The sequence below is a fragment of the Pyrgilauda ruficollis genome, unplaced genomic scaffold (assembly GCF_017590135.1).
Source record: "Pyrgilauda ruficollis isolate IOZ18807 unplaced genomic scaffold, ASM1759013v1 scaffold177, whole genome shotgun sequence".
NCBI classification, from domain to species: Eukaryota; Metazoa; Chordata; class Aves; order Passeriformes; family Passeridae; genus Pyrgilauda; species Pyrgilauda ruficollis.
This window is the reverse complement of record NW_024516653.1, coordinates 88,669-109,211: the sequence shown is the minus strand read 5'-3', so window position 1 is coordinate 109,211 and position 20,543 is coordinate 88,669. Positions and strand designations below refer to the sequence as shown.

The 20,543-nt window shown below is 38.9% G+C and overlaps 1 protein-coding gene across 1 annotated transcript in view; it reads right to left on the bottom strand.

Annotated features, from left to right (window-relative positions):
- Nucleotides 1-20,543, bottom strand: part of FBN2 (fibrillin 2) — a 115,816-nt gene that overhangs the window by 42,139 nt on the left and 53,134 nt on the right. The window contains 8 exon segments of the mRNA XM_041464261.1: nucleotides 732-857; nucleotides 3,117-3,344; nucleotides 5,611-5,736; nucleotides 5,905-5,955; nucleotides 7,258-7,395; nucleotides 10,799-10,918; nucleotides 15,819-15,944; nucleotides 18,351-18,476. Of these exon segments, the coding sequence (XP_041320195.1) occupies nucleotides 732-857; nucleotides 3,117-3,344; nucleotides 5,611-5,736; nucleotides 5,905-5,955; nucleotides 7,258-7,395; nucleotides 10,799-10,918; nucleotides 15,819-15,944; nucleotides 18,351-18,476 (1,041 nt within the window).

Here is a 20,543-nt window from a genome sequence, read left to right as displayed (position 1 = left end):
GAGCCAGCCACCCACAACGCTGGCATCCAAGTTCCCACAGCCACAGAACTGTCAAGATCATCTTCAGATTTTCCAGACAGTAAAGAACAAAATCCTAAACTTGTAAATTAAACTCATGTGTCTGTATCTTCCTGAATTAACGGTGCACTGGTGTCAGAATTGCTGAGGCGCCCTTGTGCATTCTCAGCCATCAAATCTAAATTAAAATTAACTTGCAGTCTCTAAATTAATTTGATAATACAAAGACCAGAGAGGTAAGAAACATTATTGAAGATAATCTCTGTGTTAGAACATTAAACTTGGCTTTGCTGGTGATCCTCATTGATTTTTCAGGTTGTAGTGATACAGCATGACCTAAGCACCTTAAACATAAATTATAAAAATCACAGTGTGTTGTACTTATTAAACAATCAGTTTCTGAAAAGAAAACTTGAGATTGTTGGCCATTCTGTCCAAAGACTAAGCTCTTAGAAACGGAAGGAAATGAATGGCATTGGGTTTCCAGATCACCAAGCTCTGCCACAAGAGCAAGTCACTTTAAAAAGCCCCAGGGATGTGGTGGAGTCCCCCCCACTGGATCTTTCCAAGCTGGACAGGGTGCTAGATAATCTCATCTGGGCTCCCTTTCCCCACAACATGTTGAAGGAACAGGTTGGTCTTTCCAGGTCTTCTTCAAGCAGGACTATTCCATTATTCTAGGGAAAACTGTGGAAAATGCAAGGCTTACTCACCTGTACAGTTTCTTTCATCCATATCTAAAGTGAACCCACTGTTACATCTGCATTTGAAACTTCCTATTGTGTTTCTACATTTACCATTCATGCACATGCCAGGGAACACTTTACATTCATTGATATCTAGGATTAAAAACAAAGAAAGTAATTAAGAAATTCTTAAGCACAAAGACATATAGAATCAACAGGAATTTCCAGATCCTTCTTACCAACTGCATTGAGCATAAAAGGCAGGGTTTGGGTTAGAGGGGACAACCTTGGAGACCTGACTGTGGGGGAGATATTTCCCTACCTTTCTGGCTTTTTTGGCTTTCTTAGCTTCACAATACCCAAACCAATAATTAAAAGTTTATGCTTATCAGCAGTCAAAGAAATTCAGTGACACTCTCTGAGTTAAAACTCTGGTATGCGTATGGTGCTCAAGTTTGCTTTGTGCCACAATCAATATTCCTGGCATTCCTGAGCCAGTTTGTAAAATATGCAACCATTACCTGGCTGACTTGGTTTGGTTTTCAAATTGAGACTGCCAGAGTTTTATCTGGAGCTGTTCTGAAAATGCTATTTTTTCTTTTGTAGAGTATCAAGTGAAATGTTTCACCTCTCCTCAATGCTGAGCAACATAAACTGTTAAAGGATCTTGCATAGGACAAGGCTGAGTGATCTCTCCTACACTGTGAAGTAATCTGCTGAGGCAACATCCTTAACTGAGAATCATCTTCAACAAGACAAACATCCATCTCCCACTCATTTCTGTGAATGGAACACAATAGTGGTCCAAATAAAAAAAAAAAACAAACCAGAAACAGGAAGCCAAACCTCAGAAAATCTCAGCCTAGACAAGATTTATCAAATAATAATTTTTTTAATTAAACAAGTGTTGATAAAATCATTGTTGCTATTGTTGTTTTTATTTTCCTTGTTTCTTTAGTAAATCACCAATGAAAATCAAGAGCTCTGCCGGAGAGAACAACTCCTGAAAACAAGAGCTTATTTATGGTGAAGCAGAGGTCTCACCTGTTACAGCTTTTTAAAGCAACCCAAAATACTCCAAAACAAATGCTTCAGAATATATCCTTAAAAAAAAAAAAAAAAAAAAAAAAAAAAAAAAAAAAGAGAAACCCTAACAAATTTCTGGATCACTTGAGCTTCTGGACACAGAAAACTAGTTTTTCTTCTCAATGTTTAGCCATCTGAAGTAACTTGGGTCTGGTTTCTTAATACTTACCAGCCTATTCTGTTTTGTTGTTGCTCTATGGGAGATGAAGCTAGCAAAAACCGGACAAAATACTTTATTTATTCCTTTATCACGGCAGATCCTTGTTGTCACTGCCCTCATGATACATAACAGATACCCTCTCCTTTTAATCAGTTACTGATTTTGCAAACCAGAGAAAGAACCCATTCTTCTTCAATCTCCCAGAGAGATCTGGTCAAATTCAGTAATGTTTTATGTTCTAGTAATATTTTATGTCTACATCTAAACAACTAATTTGTCATACCATCTGACACTTGGTTCATTCCCTGCAAAGCACTACCTTAAAAAACATGCACATTTTGCACTATTCCTGTAATTCAGAGCTCCTCTCCTTTCAGGAATTTCCTTTTCCTCCTTACCCAATTCAGACTGCATCTTTTGCTCTCAAGCTCCTATAAAAGCAGAAAATCCCCCACCTGTAGCATCAGCCCCTTTCAGCCAATACCTTTAACCCATCTCTCAAGCACACTTAACAAACAGCCTCAAACCCAGGAATTTCCTCAGGATGCCCTCTCACATGCACCCACAATTAATCTTCAGACACCACAACTGATGCTTTAGGATTTAGGTTTTATATTTTTCAGATCCTGTACTGCTTTAGTGTATAACTCTAAAACCCCATATCATGTTGTCTACTGTTCTCCCATGTTACTCAGGCAAACAATTCTTCTCTAGGCATGAAACGCAAGGACACCTTACTGTCTCAAGCCCTGAGACACATCAACAAATGTCAAAATGTTGGGGGGCCAAACTTAACAGTAAATTACTTCATTACCTGAAGCTGTAATTGGAGCATTAACCATTGACACGTAAATGGACCAAACTCTAAGTGGGTGAAAAACTCAATTGTTTTCCATCTTGGGTGCAGCCTCTCTCGGAGGCTTCTGACTATTCTGACAAGGTTTATCTATTGAAGGTCTTCAATAATACCCACTTTTATTTTCTTAACTTATTCTAGCCTCTGTTCTAGCCAGCCACTCCAAGGCACCAGTACAATCAGCTCCTTCAGGCCTTTATCCCATCCCTCAAGCACACGGCAGCAAGCAGCCTCAAACACTGGAACTCCCTCCAGACACTCTCCGGGATGCACCCACAATCACTTCTCAGGCACAAGAAGGAAAGCTCACCTTTGTAGAAGGGCCTGCCAGTGAGAACATCCCCCCTGTTGGAGAAGCCGGGGCCCCTGGGGCACAGGGCCCGGTGTTCCTGGGAGCCGGGCGCGGGGCAGCGCTCGCAGCCGGAGCCCCAGGCGGCCCCCACGGCGCAGCAGCAGGAATCCATCCGCAGCCTGCCGGGCACGGGCTGCACACATTCCTCCTCCTCCCACCGCAGGTAGCACTGCTCCGTGCGAATATCTGCGTTCCACAACAACAAACAGGCATTTATCCCTCTTCTCCGCTGTTAGGTGTTGAGGCCCGAGCAGCAGGCCTCAGATGGAGCTGACTTACGAGATGAATCCTGGGTACTGTGATTAACACCACCAGTATTATTTAGCTAAAAACAGATTACAAATGTGCTTATGCTAGCTCTGTAGAACCATGTGTTATACAGAGTTATCTAGAGTTATCTACAAAGAATGCATCAATTTAAGAAACTTTCCTGACTGCCATTGATGCCTTAGGATTTTACCATGTATATTTTTCATATATTTATGTATTTTTACATCATCCTGCAGGTCTTCAGCGTATAACTCTAAACTCTATATACAATGCTAGCTACTGTCTTCACATTTTGGTCAGACACAACAATTTCTCTCTAGGCCTGGGAGTCAAGGACACCTTACTGCCTCAGGCCCTGAGATAAATGTAAACAAAAGTGAGTTGGGGGGTGCAAACTTAGGGTAAATTACTTCATTACCTGAAGCTGTAATGGAATTGTAAATGTAATTGGAAGATTAACCCCCAATATGCAAATGGACCAAACTTATGAAAGTATAAAACCCTGTGACCTGTCATCCATTTTGCATGCAGGCCCTGGGGGGGGTTTTGTCTGTCTTCAGGAAGTGTACCTGAAGGCCCTTCAATAAATATAACCACTTTTTATGCCCTTAATTTTGTCTGACCTCTGTTTTTAGGTAGCCCTGGAAAAGGCATCAGTTTCTCCAGGAATAGAGGCCTGTTTGTGGGGTATTTTAGGGGAAACCCTCCAAGCTGAGGCCTGGGCCCTGGCCAAGCCCCAGTCCTTGCTGGCTGGAAACGTGTGCCACCAGATCCAGGAGTTTCTCCGCTAACAATATAACCAAGTCGCTTCGACTTGGTGATTTGGGTCTATAAAAGCTGGACCCACCTTCGGAGTGAAGCTACAGGCGGACACACCGTGCAGGATTCTCCCAATTGCTGGGAAGTGTTCTCCAGGTCCTCGCTGTGAATGAGGCTCCCCAGCGACTGAGGAGCTGCATGATAGTGAAGTGTTTAGGCAGCTGGGGATGTATCTTTCTCAAACACTATCCTTTCTGTCATAGAGTAATGATTAGGTGCACTACCTTGCTTACTTTTGCTTGTTGCTAAAGCCAGGTGTGTATTTTTATTGAATGAATTATTTTACCTTTGCGTTGCCTTTATATTCTTAGTAAAATAACACCATTGGTGTCGGTGTTTTTTAAATCACCCCTGTCAATTGGCACAACACATGCACACATTAACACTCAGCTCTACTCAAGACTCTGCATTTCTGCACAATGTTCAGCCATTTGAAGTTGCTGATGTTGCACTACAGTTAAATTTCTGGATCTTTCTTGTACCACATAAAATACAAGAATTTATTTTATTGTCTCCCCATATCAAGATAAACCCTTACCCTCACATGCCAGTGCTTTTTAGGATTCTGTGTGTATTTGACAGGACAGACACATGTATATCTTTACTGTATCAAGTATTCTCACTTACAAAATGACCCTTTCATTTGATGGGACAGACACATCTGTTGCTTTATTGCATCAGGTATTCTGACTTATGAAATCATCCTTTTGTGGCTCTTGTTAAAAAAAAGAAAAAAAAAAAAGTAAAAAAAAATTTTAAAAAAATCCTCCCTGTATTTATGTTACTGAATTAATTTAATAGTGCAATGAATACAGACTAAAATGGAAAAAAAGCTGACTGTTGTTAGGCTTACTGTAACACCAGGAAAATACAATAAGGTTTCCAGAAAAGTTAATTACGGTCATTATACTCAAGGGTCCGTGCCATTAGCAGCAAAGCAGGTCAACCTGAAGACAAATCAACTAAGTGTGCAGGCAAAATCTTGTACTTGTGTACTCAAATGTCAGGAAAAGAACCACACACTGGCCTGTGCACTGAAAAAAAAAAAAAAGACTAATTTGCAGCAGTGTATTTGTGCTCACCATCCATCGCCCAGGACACTGCTGCTCCTGAACAGGAGTCAGAGCAGGGACAGCTCTTTAGCACAGCCTACTGACTGCACTGAGGGCAAAACAAGCCTCAAAACAAACTCATTCCTCGAAGGAATTAACAGCTCTTCTCTGAACTGGCACAGGCATTTGACATCTAAGCAGGCACATTATCTGGGATAATTCAGAAATAAACCACGCTTCCTTTCCAGCCCCCTAAAGAACGATTTTGGACTGCAGTGTGACACAGCTGTGAGAGTGGGCTGTGCTCTTACCTAAACACACTCGCCCTGTGCCGTCCAGGGTCAGCCCCTCGGGGCACTCGCAGTGGAAGGAGCCCCTGCTGTTGATGCAGCGCCCATTGGGACAAACCCCCGGGAAAACCTCGCACTCGTTCACGTCTGTCGGGGACACAAAGAGTTCAGTTACCTGCTGGCTCCAAGGGGAGGGCTACAGCTTTATGGAGAATTTTAAGTGACAGGAAAGAAATAACACAGTAAATCCCCTTTTATCACATTTTCAAATGGGGAGAAAAAAGTGACATATGGAATGAGAAGCAAAAACTTCACCTTCACAGGTAACACCCTTCACTCTGGCAAATCCTCTTGAGCAAGCTGTGTCTGGAATCAAGCCAGAAAGATATTGTTACTGCCTTAGAGTGACAGGAAGGCAGGAGCAGAAAATTTAAAAATACGTGTATCTTCAGAATTCACTAATAATTTCACTCTGTAAGGTGGGGAGTGCTCTAGCCTCAATCAATAAAAATATTGACTCATACATGCTGTTTCAGTGAATAGTTGAGGAAGTTAATCTTCGACTCTTACTTTCTCATGTGCTTTCCTTAGTGAAACGATCAGCATCTAATCAGATCAGTCCCTGCGTGCACATACACCTAAAAGGTAAAATTCCTTCAAGAGGCATAAAGATTTAAAACGGTAGTAATGTCAATTATCAGCTTTTTTAATCCACCAAAGCTTAATAATGGATCTGCGAAATGAAATTTCCTGAGGAGATGCATGTAAAATGTAGCATTATATAATGATTTCAGAGCTTGCTGTAATTTAACTAGTTGCAGAATAGGAAATTCAGAGCCCAAACACACCCAATTTGAGGTAATTATCTGTTCAGACTGATTAGATTTTGATCAGTTTTACCAATCTAACCTGACAATCTGCTTCCTGAAGTCCAAAGGAATATATTTGCTGCACTGCATTATTAAGAGCGCTGCTGGATGCTGCTTGCACTCTGCTTGTTGGGGGGATACATGTGCCCACAGTTACTGTTCAAATTAAAAATGAGAGGCTAAAACATCCTGACACCAGTTCAGCTGCCAGTGGCACTTTTCAAACCTTAAGGGGATCAATATTTTTGCCATAAACTAGAGTACAGTTAGCATTGCTGCTTCCAGCTTCCATAACTAGCCCTGAAATCTAACAGCAGTACTATTTCTGCAGTCAATAATGGTACACAAGCTACATGTTTGAGAAGAGCTGGGAAAAACTGTTAATAGCCCGCACCATAAAAATGAATTTTGCCAGATATTTCACTTTACTGTTTTAGTCTTTTACTTCCTTTTCCCAGTCAATACATAGTCCTTGTGGAGATGAAACATATTGTAACCATTAAGAGGTTTATTCACATGTTATTTCCTGGAATGCTGCAAAGTTATTAGAATGACCTGTGATAGTGCAGATCACAAGTCTAAAATAGATAACTTCTATAGAAGACTACTTCTTTTCATAGGTTTTTGGGAGGGTAGTTGGTTTTGGTGTTTTTTGTTTAGTTCAGTTGGTTGGTGTTTTTTGTTTTGTTTTTTTGGGTGTGTTTTTTTGTTTGAGGTTATTTTCATATACAGAGATGATAAGAATCTACTAGTGACACTTATTCCCTTCTCCCAAAAGACGCAGGATGGTGAAGCATACCCAATTCACACCGTTCACATGGGCTGCCCCAAGCTGCTCCTAAAGTAGCACAGCACTCAGATTTCAGCGTGGCACCATTGATGTTGACTTCACAGTGGCTGTCTCGGATATTAAGCCAACAAGTCCCCTTCAGGCTGTCTGCAGCAGAACAGAAAGCAAAAACAACACACAATAGTCACAGGCAGAAGAGATGGCATGCCATGTCCATGACACCAGCAGGCAGAGTACCAAGGGAGCACAGGCTCTCTTTAAAAAGAAAAACCTTCCATAAGAGTAATTTCATACACATTTTAGTTCCGATAAATAGTGCTATTTATCTAAATATTTTATTTTAATGTAAGGGGATAGCACGATCACTGGAAGTGACCAACAAACCACACTGCCCGAAGCATTTTACAATCCAGGTCCCACAGCTGGCAGAGGTCTTCCAGACACTGCAGTGGATTTATTAATTTGTTTCAACTAGTGGCCAATCCATCTAAAATACACAAAAGCAGAGATCCCAACGTGGGACTCCCTTTTCCAGGTGACTGCCTCAAACTTTTCTGAAATGTCGCTCTTGAGAGAGACAAGAACAAGGTGTTCTTGTTTCTCTTGAAGGGAAGCCTTTCAAGGTTATAAGGAAGTTTAAAAATAAATAAAACATGGTGGGTAGGAGTGTTCTGCATTATTTTAGGGGTCTGGTTCTGCTGCTGCATTAGCTACACTTTGAAAAGTCAGTCAGATCTCAAATCAGGTACATAATTTCTAAGTTCTACCTTTAACACCTTCACACTTCCCTACCATAACAAAGCTACTCTCAAATGATACAGCATTTATTGAGACAGGATTGCCTGTCTCAAGGATCGGTGATCAGACAGCAAAAGCAGCCTTTAGGTCAGACCTAAAATGGGAGCTCAGCCTGGGCAGGGTTTAAAGGTAGGTGCATACTCAAGAGTTCAAAGTGACCCAGACAAATTTAGTTTGATGAATAATGAAAGGAGAATAGATTTGGGTTTAAGATTTACATGCACTGTATGTGCAAAAAGCCAGACGTATCACCAATACCTCATGCTCAGGAACAACATGCTTAAGACAGAATCATTCCAACTTATTTTCTTCCAAACGACTTCAACTTTTCTACCAAGCTGTCATCTTAAAAAATTATGTGGATCACAGGGAGCATAACCTTTCTTTGGTTAAAGCAACAGGAAAAAAACCTCAAACAATAATGTGAGTGAAGTCAGCCCCCAAAACTGGGCAGGGTATATCATTAACAGCTAAGTGTAAAACAGTTGTATTATTTAGGTTAACATTGGTCTCAAACATGTGGGACAGAGCTCCACACTTGAACAAGTGCATAAATCCTGAGCTCAACATTGTTTCCTTTTACTTGCCCACTTTATAGGAGTGAAAATTCAAAACCAGTATCTCAGAAATTATTTAAATTCTACAAATTAGCAGGTGTTTCTGTTCACACCAGCTGCACCCACACTATCCTGCCGAAGTCTGCTCGTCTTATCCTTTTCAGGCTATTCCTTTATTTTCCATCATCTCTTTTGTCCAGGCAAAAATTTTTGGTGAAAGTTATTATCCAACATCAAAGCATTCCTTCTGTTGCTCTTGTCTCTTTGAAGACTTGAAGAATCTAAGCATACTACAGGCAGATGGCATCCTACTTATTGTGCACTTTATGAACTCCAAAAATCATGACTAAAATATGTGTAAAAAGCATGTAAAACTGTGTATTTCAAAAAGCACAAATGGCAGTATCCCTAAGGTATAGGCAATTCCCAAAATAGCAATGAAACACTTGTATGCTTCAAATATGCTTCAAAAACAATTCCCTTTTTTTCCCTTCACAAGCACAGTCTTAGTATTGGAAAAGCTGACCATGGACAAGCAAAGTATGTCATTACCACTGCTGAAAGTTTTTATTTTAACTGCTGAACTTAAAACCCTCATTTGCTGAAGGTTTGAGCTTAAATCTGAGTGCAAATGACTGTAACTTGAGCAAGGGATTTTTCTCTCTCTGCCCAGGAAAGCTCACAGAAAGAGACAAATGGCTCACATCTATACTGAATGTGGCTCTGATTCTGGTTCTGACATGAGAGCAAATTTGAAAGAAAAAAAAAATATTGTCAGAATCGAGTGTTACCCTACTTTGATCATTCCTACGCAGAACACAAAAAATCCTAAACCTCAATACTATTTTAGCCCTTCGTTTATGAATAGGAATAAGGTATCTGTTGCTACAGCAGTGCTTTACAGAAGCAATCTGCTAAAAAAAAACGTAGGACAAATATATTCAATATACAAGTTTTCCTCTATGGGGGTAACAGAGGAAAAAACAACTTGAGATTTAAAATGGCATAAATTTTATAAGAACACTTTTAAGTCTTTCCACACCTGTAATCTCCAGCCCCTCACACAATTTTAAATAACCTAGCTTGCTCTCCCCTCATTCCAATGCCAACGAAATTTTGGCCAAGGTGGAAAAACTGGGCTCTAGCAGTAAAAATCTGTATGTCTTGCACCAGCTCTACTTCTGACCCTTCTGTCTTAACATATTCACACTTGTAGTGGAAAAACATGGTTCCTGAAACAGTTTTTGTTAGCATGAAAAACTACTGATTAGGCTCACAGTATGTAGCTGGATCCTGTTCTTCAGTTTTTATCTGATTATTCAGCTAATTTTTTTGTTTATATTTTATGTTATTTGTCACAGCTATTCAGGCCAAATGGGACCTCATACTGTAAACAATTCAACGAAAGCCATTTGCCAAGTAAATCCAGAACACTGTTATAATTAGGTTTTTTGTGAACTTGTGGCCCCTTTGGATGTAAGAACACAAGATTAAAAATAAGAGGTACAAAAAGCATATGTTAGCATGGTTATATCAAGAAATTAGCACAACATTAAAATTACAAAAACAATAATAAACTTCACCAGCCAGTAATGCTGCAAAGAAATGTAAGAGAAAGCCTAGGCACAAACGTAACATTCACTTAAAAACACATTAAGGCATGGAAGAATTCCATAATTAAATACAAGCTTGAGTCTTTGCATTCATTTTTCCACCTTAAGAAAATCCTAACAAGAAAATTCAAATGAAAAATGCCAAACAAATCCATATGAAAGCAAAAGTAAAATTTAAGATTAGCATCACCCACTTAATAATGACACCCACTTATTAAGGACACTGCAATACAGTTGGAGCACCACACATATCTCACAATAATTTCACTTATGGCACGCAAATAATATGAAACAATGACAGCTTATGAACACCTGTAAAGACTGCAACCCTTTTGAATTTTATTAGGAAGCCAAGCAAAAAAACCCAAACACATTAATGAATGGCTTTCAAAGATAATGCCAATGACATCCTGCAGACAACTGTTGCTGCTTACTCCAATAAAACCTCTGCAGCATTCTGCTTTTTTTCCAAAAGAAACCTCAAAGGACAGTAACATTTTTATATATATGTAGAATATGTGTGTGTATAAATAAATAAATAAATATTTATAAAAAGGGAAAATAAAAGGAGGAAACACCCACCAATACAAATCAGTCCTGTAGGGTCCAACTTGCTGCCAGATGAACATTCACAGTGGAACGACCCAAGGTTGTTCCTGCAGGCACCATTGACACATGGGCTGCTTTCACATTCATTTATATCTGTAATCCAGAAACAAAAGGCATTATTAGGACTAAAGAGTGCTTCTGGGAAGAATTCCACGGTAATTTATACTCTCTAAATGCTGTTATGGACCGTGAGGGACCAGGACAGCCTGAAATATTTGCCACTGCTCTCCTCCCAGCAAGAAAATTCAAAAGATACCGGGACAGACAGGTAGCCTGTATTTTGGAGTGCACATATTTTGGAGGTGTTAATTAAATGGCCTTTTTCTACAAGGACATTTCCAACAGCATGGGCCATAAAGTTCTCCAGCATCAATTACAACTGTGTTGTGAGAAAACAAAACTCTTTTTTCACAGAATGTAAGTGCATTCCCAGCCACACCATGCAGGGAACAAACAAAGCCCTCATTGTTTCTGACATTTATGGCTGCATGAGAAGAATTAAGAAAACCCTGTCAGAAGCAAAATATCACAATGCTGGCTGCAATTCTCTAGTTATAGAAATGCTGAAGAAACAGCAGTTGTAACTGGAACACTGTAAATGGTACTTCTCTTTAGCCCCAAAATCCTGTTTATTATCCCTGTGAGGTTTTTAAGCTAGTTCACATGCAAGAATAGGACCCCTGCAGACAGCATTATTTGCTGATTATTTCTTTTAAGTGGGATCAGTTTTAAGACTGAAACAATACAAACACATTCTCTCCAAGAAGAACTGCTGATGCATATCCACCATTTCTTTCTGAACCCAAACAATTTAATTTTTTTACGTGCATCCTGAATCAAGCCATACATTCTAATCCAACCAGTTTCCTTTGGCAGACTTGAAGTAAAAAATGTTTAGTGCTTGCTTATGTTTGCTAGCAGTGCTTCAGGAATATCATGTAATATCTATAAATTAAATCAGCATTATTTAATTATAACCTAATGTAGTATCTAGTTAAGCACTAGGGATATTAATAGCATCAAGTGATAATTTTCAAGACAAATTGAAATGTCCTCCCTATTTTTTTTAAGAGATACAATTTGCCATTTTGTTATGGTGCATCAAGCCTTCCTTTCACTAGAGATGTGCATCACAGGAAGCAACAGCTATTTAAATATATATAATAATATGAATGTATTAATTAAAAAAAAAAAAAACAAGAGAGAGAGAGAGATAAAAATAAGAATCAGCAAACTTTGGAAACTGTGATGTCTCTCTTCATGCCAAAAGCAATAACTTAATTTCAAAGCCAGCTTTCATAGATCCTTTACTTAATGGACTTATCTACAAAGAGCAAACAGGACTTGTCTTTGACTGTCAGCAACTTTCTGAACAACGACAGAGCTTTATGCTTCTGAAGCCTGATTTTAAACTGTGGATTGCCCATTTTACAGATTAATCATACACAGATACAGGGACGTAAAATCTAAGAGGCTTTATCAGGTCAGGACAATGTGCCTCATTGTTAGCTCTGACAGAATAAGCTCCAAGTCCCTCTACATCCAAGCTGGCAACCCGGAGTCCTCACCAGCAATTATCTGCTCTGCACCAAGGTCTTCTCTGTGGATATATTTTAAACTCTATTATCTCAGTTTTTATTACCCAGAGAATGCTCCCTGCCTCTGTTGCTTCCTACTCTCTGGCTTCCTCCAGCCAGCAGTACCTGGTGGTGGGGAGTGTTCTCTGCTGCTTTTGCAGAGAAACAAAAGTGGTTCTTAAAATCATACATCACTCTGACACAAAAAAAAAGTTATCTTAAGTATCTATGTCAAATAATCCTCTGAATAGAAATGCTCTGGGACAAAGACATGCTTTTGCTTCCTCTCCATCTACCATCTTGCTTTCAGAAGTTAGTCTAGCCTCAAAAAAAAGATGAGAAAAAATTTTGAAGACAGGACAAACTAACAAAACTGAAGTGATGTATTCTCTTTCCAAACAATCACAAGTGTTCCTCCCTTCTTTAAATAAGTTGCAACTTAAGAGACATTTCCATGAGGGCACAGGCATCATCTGTGAAGCTGAAAATGGGTGATTTTCATGTGAAGTGTCACACTGTTTTAACAGCAGGCAGCCGACCTCACACAGGTTTGCACAGACACAACCAATGTGCACAACAAAGTGAAAAGCAGACAGGTGTCACTATCCAAATCTTCACTTCAAGAAGATGCATGAAAGCTAAACTGCTTCACATTTATGGGGGTAATATGAGGTTATCATGCCTATCTTTGATTTTCCCTGGCATTTAGCAAGGTAAGATTACAACCAACTTTCTTCTAAGAAAAGACATATTTTTGTTTCAAATTTTCAGAGTTTAAATGAAAACCTGACAAAAATAATTGAGGGCCACACCTGGAAGCCAACGTCCCTGAAACTAAACCAAAGAAGGGAGCAAGTGGAGATACAGCAGCAAAAATTCAACACCTTCTGAAAAGTAAAGTCAGCTCTCTTGGCTTCATGGGCCATGCTCTAGGCTTTTCTGCATTTGATATACTTTAGCACTACACTAAGTAAGAATAAAAAAAAGAAACAAAACCCCAAGCCAAATAAATTTGGATAGCAATAGGCTGATAATAGTGCATTGACTACATTCCAAAATCACCATCCAGGAAAGAAAAATAAAATCAAAAGATGATATTAAGTGCATTTCACCATTACTGCACTGCTGAATCAAGCGAAAAAGTATCATATGCACAATGTAAACAAACTCCAAAAATTGTTCTCCTACAGCTTCTCATAATAATACTAAATAGTAATTTTTAAAAGAGTAAGCAACAAACTAAATGCATTTTAACACTATTTTGTATGGTAAAATAAAACCTGCTATGTAGGAAGATATTTATTGAGGTGTGTTTTAAATTTTTTTTCTCTTAAGTGAAGTGAGTGTACATTGTGAACGTCAGAGAAAGAAAAATTGAAACAGTCCACTGTACATTCCTGGAAATGAACTTCAAAGCACATCTGGTTTACATTTAACTAGTTATGTCACTGGAAACACAAACTAAACCATGGAGCTTGTCATAAAAATCTTAACTTTCACAGACTCTGGTGCCTCAAACAAGTCTCCTACTCCTCACAACAAACCAATAAAAAATTTCAACTGAACTACAAACGAAACAAGAGTTTTGTTGCTTCTTCAGAGTTGCTGATGAGAGTCATATTAAAAATTTCTTGGTGACTAATAAGCTTCTGAACATTTTCAGGGCTCAACAGAGCTCCTGACTACAGCAGGTTTTTACAACCAGTGAACTTACAACTCCAAAATGAATTACAAGAAACAGGATTTGGGCAGAAAGAGAATAATTTCTTTCTCTGTTGCCAACCCAGCATTACTATTGCCTATCCAATGTGAGTAAAAATGCAACATTTAATAGGTTTCACAGATGCTTTTACACAAAACCCCTCCTGACCAGCTTTTTTTACCTCACTTGCTAAATTTAGATATCAATTTAAGGACAAGATTCAATATGTATTAATAATAATAGTATCATTACCATTAAGAAATAAATCCAAGTTTACTGTTTGAAAATGCAGATACATTTTATTTCAACAGGATTGGCTGGGTTTTCTGCATTCTGGCTTCTCACCCACCCAGCTTCAGGTCAGTGTTTTATGCTCTGATGTTCTTGGTAGTGAGCACCTCCTTTTACCACATTACACCTGCTTCTCTGCCTAGAAGATTCCTCAAGAAACATGTACATTAAGGGCACACAGTTCTCTGTTTTCACAGACAGAAATCTTGCAGTGCACAGACACTAATCACAGAGACAGATCCTGGAGAATAAATTCCTGAGCACTGTGGGCAGATAGGCACGTAGACAGAAAAGCTCTGCAAATCCACAAGGGCTGGCATAAGAAAAGCCCCACTCTGAACAAGTGGTACCAATCTGTAACATGCAGAAAGAGCAAGAACTGACTTCTAAAGGTGTCCTCTGAAACCCACAGGTACTAAAATACAAAGGAATGTAATTTCTGTTGCATAGAAGGGGTGAAGATGTTTTGTACAGAACATGTGAATGATTTTACACTGCCAGAACATGAAACATTTCTACTTTCCTGTCTACGTGTTTGCTTAGCTGTATGGCAGTAACTTCTACCTGAATAATAATAATAAGGAGCTGAGGACAGTAATATCTTCCACCACTTCAGAAAAATCTGGATGATTTCACTCGTTCACTTAACAAGTGTTTTGCAACAAAGAATTACAGCTTCCCCTTCACTCAAAGAAATGCAAAACCATCTACTATAAAAACTTCCTAAGGATTACAAATACTGAGATTTACTGTGAAACTAAACAAAAAATAAAGGAGAAGACCAATAAAATTGTACAACTCCTAGTACTAATTAAGAGTTGGCACATAAGGTAATGCTTCCAATTTTACTTTTTTGGTACATTTTTCCTTGTATTCTTTTTAATAACTAAAATTTCTCATTAGTTTCTGCTGTATGACATTTTTGCAGCTTTAACATCTGTGTTAAATAGTAGTATAAGAAAGCAATTTTGATTATACTGAAAAATCAAAGGACAATTTTAGTATTACTAGGCAGTAATACCCAGGTCCTGGAATGCATCACATATAATAGGATTTGATCTAGAATGAACTATAACCACAGATGGAAGAAGGGAGAAAAGAAAAAGGATCAAGACAGATGCATTTCCCTGAATGGCAGATGTGGTGCTCCTGCTACATCAAAGGCAGGCACGTATTGTAGTTTAAAATGCTGTAGCTAAGCAAAGGAAAACATTATCATATCAAATTAAATTATTACTTCGAAAGAAATTCAACAGCAACACCTAACACACTAAAAAGCAGGGAAATTAAAAGACAAATGTGAAGATTTATGCAACATCACAGCTCTCTCTTTTCCTCTGGTATCTGCCATCACTCCCGAGACCGTCTGGCTTTGATGTGACAGAATCAGCACCAGACCTGACAGGATGTGCAGGCTCCTCACCTTCACAGGTGTCTGTCTCCGAGCTGAAGAGGTAACCCCTGGGGCAGGAGCAGCTGTAGCTGCCCGGGGTGTTCCGGCAGAGCCCGTTGTCACACAGCAGCCCGTTCACAGAGCACTCGTCAATGTCTGCAGGGACAGGAGACAACAATGACAGCTCTGACTTCCAAAGCTCTAGTTCACTTCCAGGTTTTTACTGAAAAGATTTCTGTTCTGCCTTTAAAGTTGTTTTTTTGTTTTTTTGTTTTTTTTTTTTTTCAATAGCAAACTCAAAAATCAGTTCATGGCTAGTCTTAAAAGAATCATCATGTTTTCCTGCAATGACCTTGGTCATTTGAGTTTGGTCAATGACCTTGACCTTGGTCAAATGGCAATGATCTTTGTCATTTGTATGACTACACCACATAAATTCATGAAGGTCTATTTGCCTTGAAAAATGTTTTTTTAATTATTTATTTTATTTAAACACCAAAACAGCAGTGTGTTAATTACTGTTCTAACTCTGTTTTATAGGCTAGAATTGTTTTTGTTACCTATGAAGTGGATTAAAATCTATCCTGTATGGCTCATGCATGGCACCCATCTCAAGAGTACACATACACCTCCCCTCCAGAGGAACACTGTATTTTAAAAAAACTGTGATTAAGACCAGAATATCAAGCACATTGACTAGGAAAACCCATATAGTAACATAATTCCCTGCACTCCTCTTAAACTAACAGGAAATAATTCTAATAAAAAGTAATGTGCCTTCCTCATTGCCCTACTATTTATTCTATTAAAGAAGAAAAAATATAATTTTAAGCCTTTTCCTTTAATGCCCATCACATGTTAAAATAACCTACATTTGTAGAAGAATACTGACAGGATAAGTCAGGATAAACATGACATTTCATCCTGCTTCAGACTGTCTCCTCTTTACTGACTGCCTGATTTCCCAAACCTAATACTGCAACTGAAATCTTAAATCAAATAGATTTTAGAGATTTTAAAATTTAAAAATATAGAAGAAAAGCAAGAATGCAATATAACTACAATCTGGTGAATTTTGGTTTCCCCAACTTCTTTAGATATTCCAAGCTGTGCTTATTCCTGTAAGATTCAGAAAAGGAAGCCTAAATTTCCCCAGACAATTAATCCAAGATTTAAGTCTGGTAGCCATGAATTAAAAAAAAAAAAAAAAAGCTCTTCTTTACTAACCTGTCCTTAATCTAACTTCATCTGTTTTCAACCCAGGAAAGGAGGACAAATTTGTAAACTGACATTTTCAAGAGAAATTTTGAGCTTGTTGTCATAAAATCCTTTGGCCCACACTATGCAGTGTGATGAATGTATTATTTCATGAGAATCTCACAAAATAACTTCAGATTTGGATGGTAATCTGTTGGGATAAGCTCTGTAAAAACACTGAACAATGCAGCTCAAGTTTTATACCCACTCGGACCTGACAAAAATACTGTCTGCATTCTGACTGATGACCATTTTTATTTCCTGGCATCTCATGAACTGTGTCATTAATTATAATCTTTCAACCTTTTATCTGAGTGTTCACACTTAAATTCTTTTATGGAAAAATTCTATCCAAGAATAAACATATCCTCACGTCCAGTCAGCTTTATCTTTATTTAAGTAAATACATAGATTATACTAGCACTTACCTAATCCCAAGAGTAACTAGCTAAATAAAACCCCTTCCCATAAAATCCACTTGGAGAACGAAAATTACGTGAAGCATTTTAAAAACAAAAATACCAATACTTTTCTGCAGCAGTGCTTTTCCTGCCAGAAGGTCATATTTAGAGCTTTAGGAAGTAACTAAATGTAAAGTTTCTTTATTCAAGCAGATGAAAGGAGACACTTTCTTCACTTTGTGTTTGCTTTGCATCACCAGGAAGGAATGTTTGATATGAAAACTATACTGCTGCTATACAGACCAGGTTTTACCCAGCAAAACTGGTAGAGTTTTGAGCACAAAGAGCAGTGACAGGTCAGTAAATCTTTAAGTGCAGAGAGCAATCAATTTACCAAAATAAACACAGAACTTATGGACAATACTTTGGACATCCGATGGTTCCTGAGAGATTTCTATTAGTTTTTAATTTAAACAAACTTTACTTTTCTCCTTAAAATTACAAGGCTATAAGCAACATGATTATACAATGCACTTGTGGTGTAACACACTTTTTCTGGATGTAAGAGCTCCCAAAAGAAAAAAAAAACCCACTGGATTTCATGTATGGTCACGAATAATAAAATTAATTAGATAGTGAAACCTGCAATATTAGCTCCTGCTTACACATCCCAAACAGCAACACAGTAAAATATACAGTATACAAAAATATACAGTATGCAAAATATACAGTAAGGATAACAATTATGCAGTGATTGAGAAAAGCATCATTCCAGGCTTTTTGCGTTTTGATTGCAGCTTGAAGAAGCAGATGTCTTGCCACCTAAATGCTGTCAGGTCAAATCAGCACCAACAGAATGATAAATAATTAATCCACAATAGAAAAAAAACAACCAACAACTTACCCACACAATTGGTTCCAGCAGGATCAGGCTGGTAGCCACTGTTACAGTTACAGCGATAGCTGCCACGCAGGTTTTCACAAATCCCATTGGAGCAAATATCAGGATCCAAAGCACACTCATTAATATCTGCAACAACAGAAGATAATCAGGCACTGCCAGCTATGACAAACCTGCTTCTGTGAGAGGTGTGGGCAACACCTGACCCCTGGGATGCTGGGGCTCTCAGTCAGAGCCAAGCACAGCACAGGTGCAGCCCAAAGGCTGAAAGAAGTGATTATTCTCCTTCATTTGACACTAGAAAGCCAACCTGGAATACTGCACCCAGTTTTGGGCCACTTTACATGGGCCCACTCCTCAAGCCTCCTATGCACCTGTAGAAGCCAGTCATACTCTTGGCACTTCCTGCTAAACTCAGCCCCAGAGTGCCCTAGCTTTCCCAATCCCTTGGCTACACATCTGGGCAGCTTTCCTCTATTCCTCACAGCATTCTTCCCTGGCTCCACTGACACTGCCCTTCCTCCTTACACTTCAGTTTGTTCCTTACTCAGCCATGCTGGTCTTTCCCCTCCTTGCCTTATTTCTTACAAGTGTGAACAGAGAGCTCTTGTGATCTCAGGAAAACATCCTCAAAGCTCTGTTCTGCTCCTCCTCCTGAGGGCAGCTTCCAGGCAACCCCACTTACTGATGGCTCAAGCAACTGGAAGGTCATGCTCATGAAATTCAGGGTGTTGTCTTTGCCCTCCACCTGGTCCACAACCTTCAACCCAGCATGAGTTCCAACAGGGCATGAGCAATGCAGTCCAGGCTGCCATCAGTCTGGACATGACTAATTAGTTCATCACTCATTAGTTCATCAGTGCCGGTAATCAACAGGTCCAGTAATGTCTCTGCTCTGTTTAAACTATCACCAGGATTAAGAAGTTTTCCCCTCAGAGTGCTCTAAGTGTCTCCAAGTCTCAGTGTGGCTAAATTCCCTCAGCAGTATCAGTGCCTGAGGTGTAAGAAGAGGCTGAAGGGACTGGATTTGTTCAGCTGAAATGAGGGAATATCAGAGGGACCTCTAACAGCACTTCCCTGATTTTAACAGACTATTACAGACAAGATGGAACCACCTCTCTGAGGTGCACATGACAAGAGACAACACTTGCAAGATACAACAGTGGAAATTTAAATTAAACACCAGGAAAACAATTCTGCACCATGAGTGTGGCTAAGCACTGGAGGAAGCTGCCCAAAGAGATTATGGGAACTCCATCCTTGGAGATTTTCCAAATTCCCCCAGGCAAGGCTTTGAGAAATGGTTCAACTTTGATGACACCCTTGCTCTGAGCAGAAAGTTAGGTTGGATCACCTCCAGGTATCCTTTCCAACCTAAACTGACAGGGAATTACGTGTTTGTAAGAAAAAGCCTGATGCAAAATACCTAGCCTGTGCACCCAGTGCCTGTGGTTAGGGATCTAGGTAAGATCTAGTAATAAGAAGTTATAAATTACTAGCTGACACATAAATTTTCCTAATACATAAGTAAAGTATAGGTCAAAACTACAGCATATTCAGTCCTGTAAGAACTTGCTGGAAATTTACATTTTTTCTCAGACAGATAGAACAGAATGATGGATGAGTTATATACCCTGAATTTATAGTTCCATATAAAATTTCTGCTGTAGTTGGAAAAGTCCAAAATATTCATATGAACTGTAAAAAGAGGAACAGACTACTTTTAATACTTCTTGCCTCTGAGGAAAAGAGGGTTTTCCATTATTTTCCTTCTTCTCATATGGTAAGCCCATTACTTTAAACAGTTCCTTTCCCAAACCCTGGAAAGAAAGGGTGCTAGCTTAGCTGTGACTTCATGAAAGGCTTGTTTTATACTTGTAGGGCTCAACTTTTTGTAAAGAACATTTCCTCTTTAATCACAGTGCAGTTTAGATACTGATTTAATACATTTAATCATATATGCATTTGGAAAAAAACACACTACCCCTGGGTAAAACTCAATGCTATGAGACACCTGAAAAACTTCCTAAGAAAATACTATTTGGCATGTCACTTCAGATTCGTATTTTCTTTAGAGCAAAATGAATTCTGTAGCTCACTAGACATGTCTGGATCTTGGGGAAAAGCCACACAAGGAGTGTACAAGTAGTGACAGGAGCAGAAGCATGAAAATTGGCTGCAATGTTGCTGTACAAG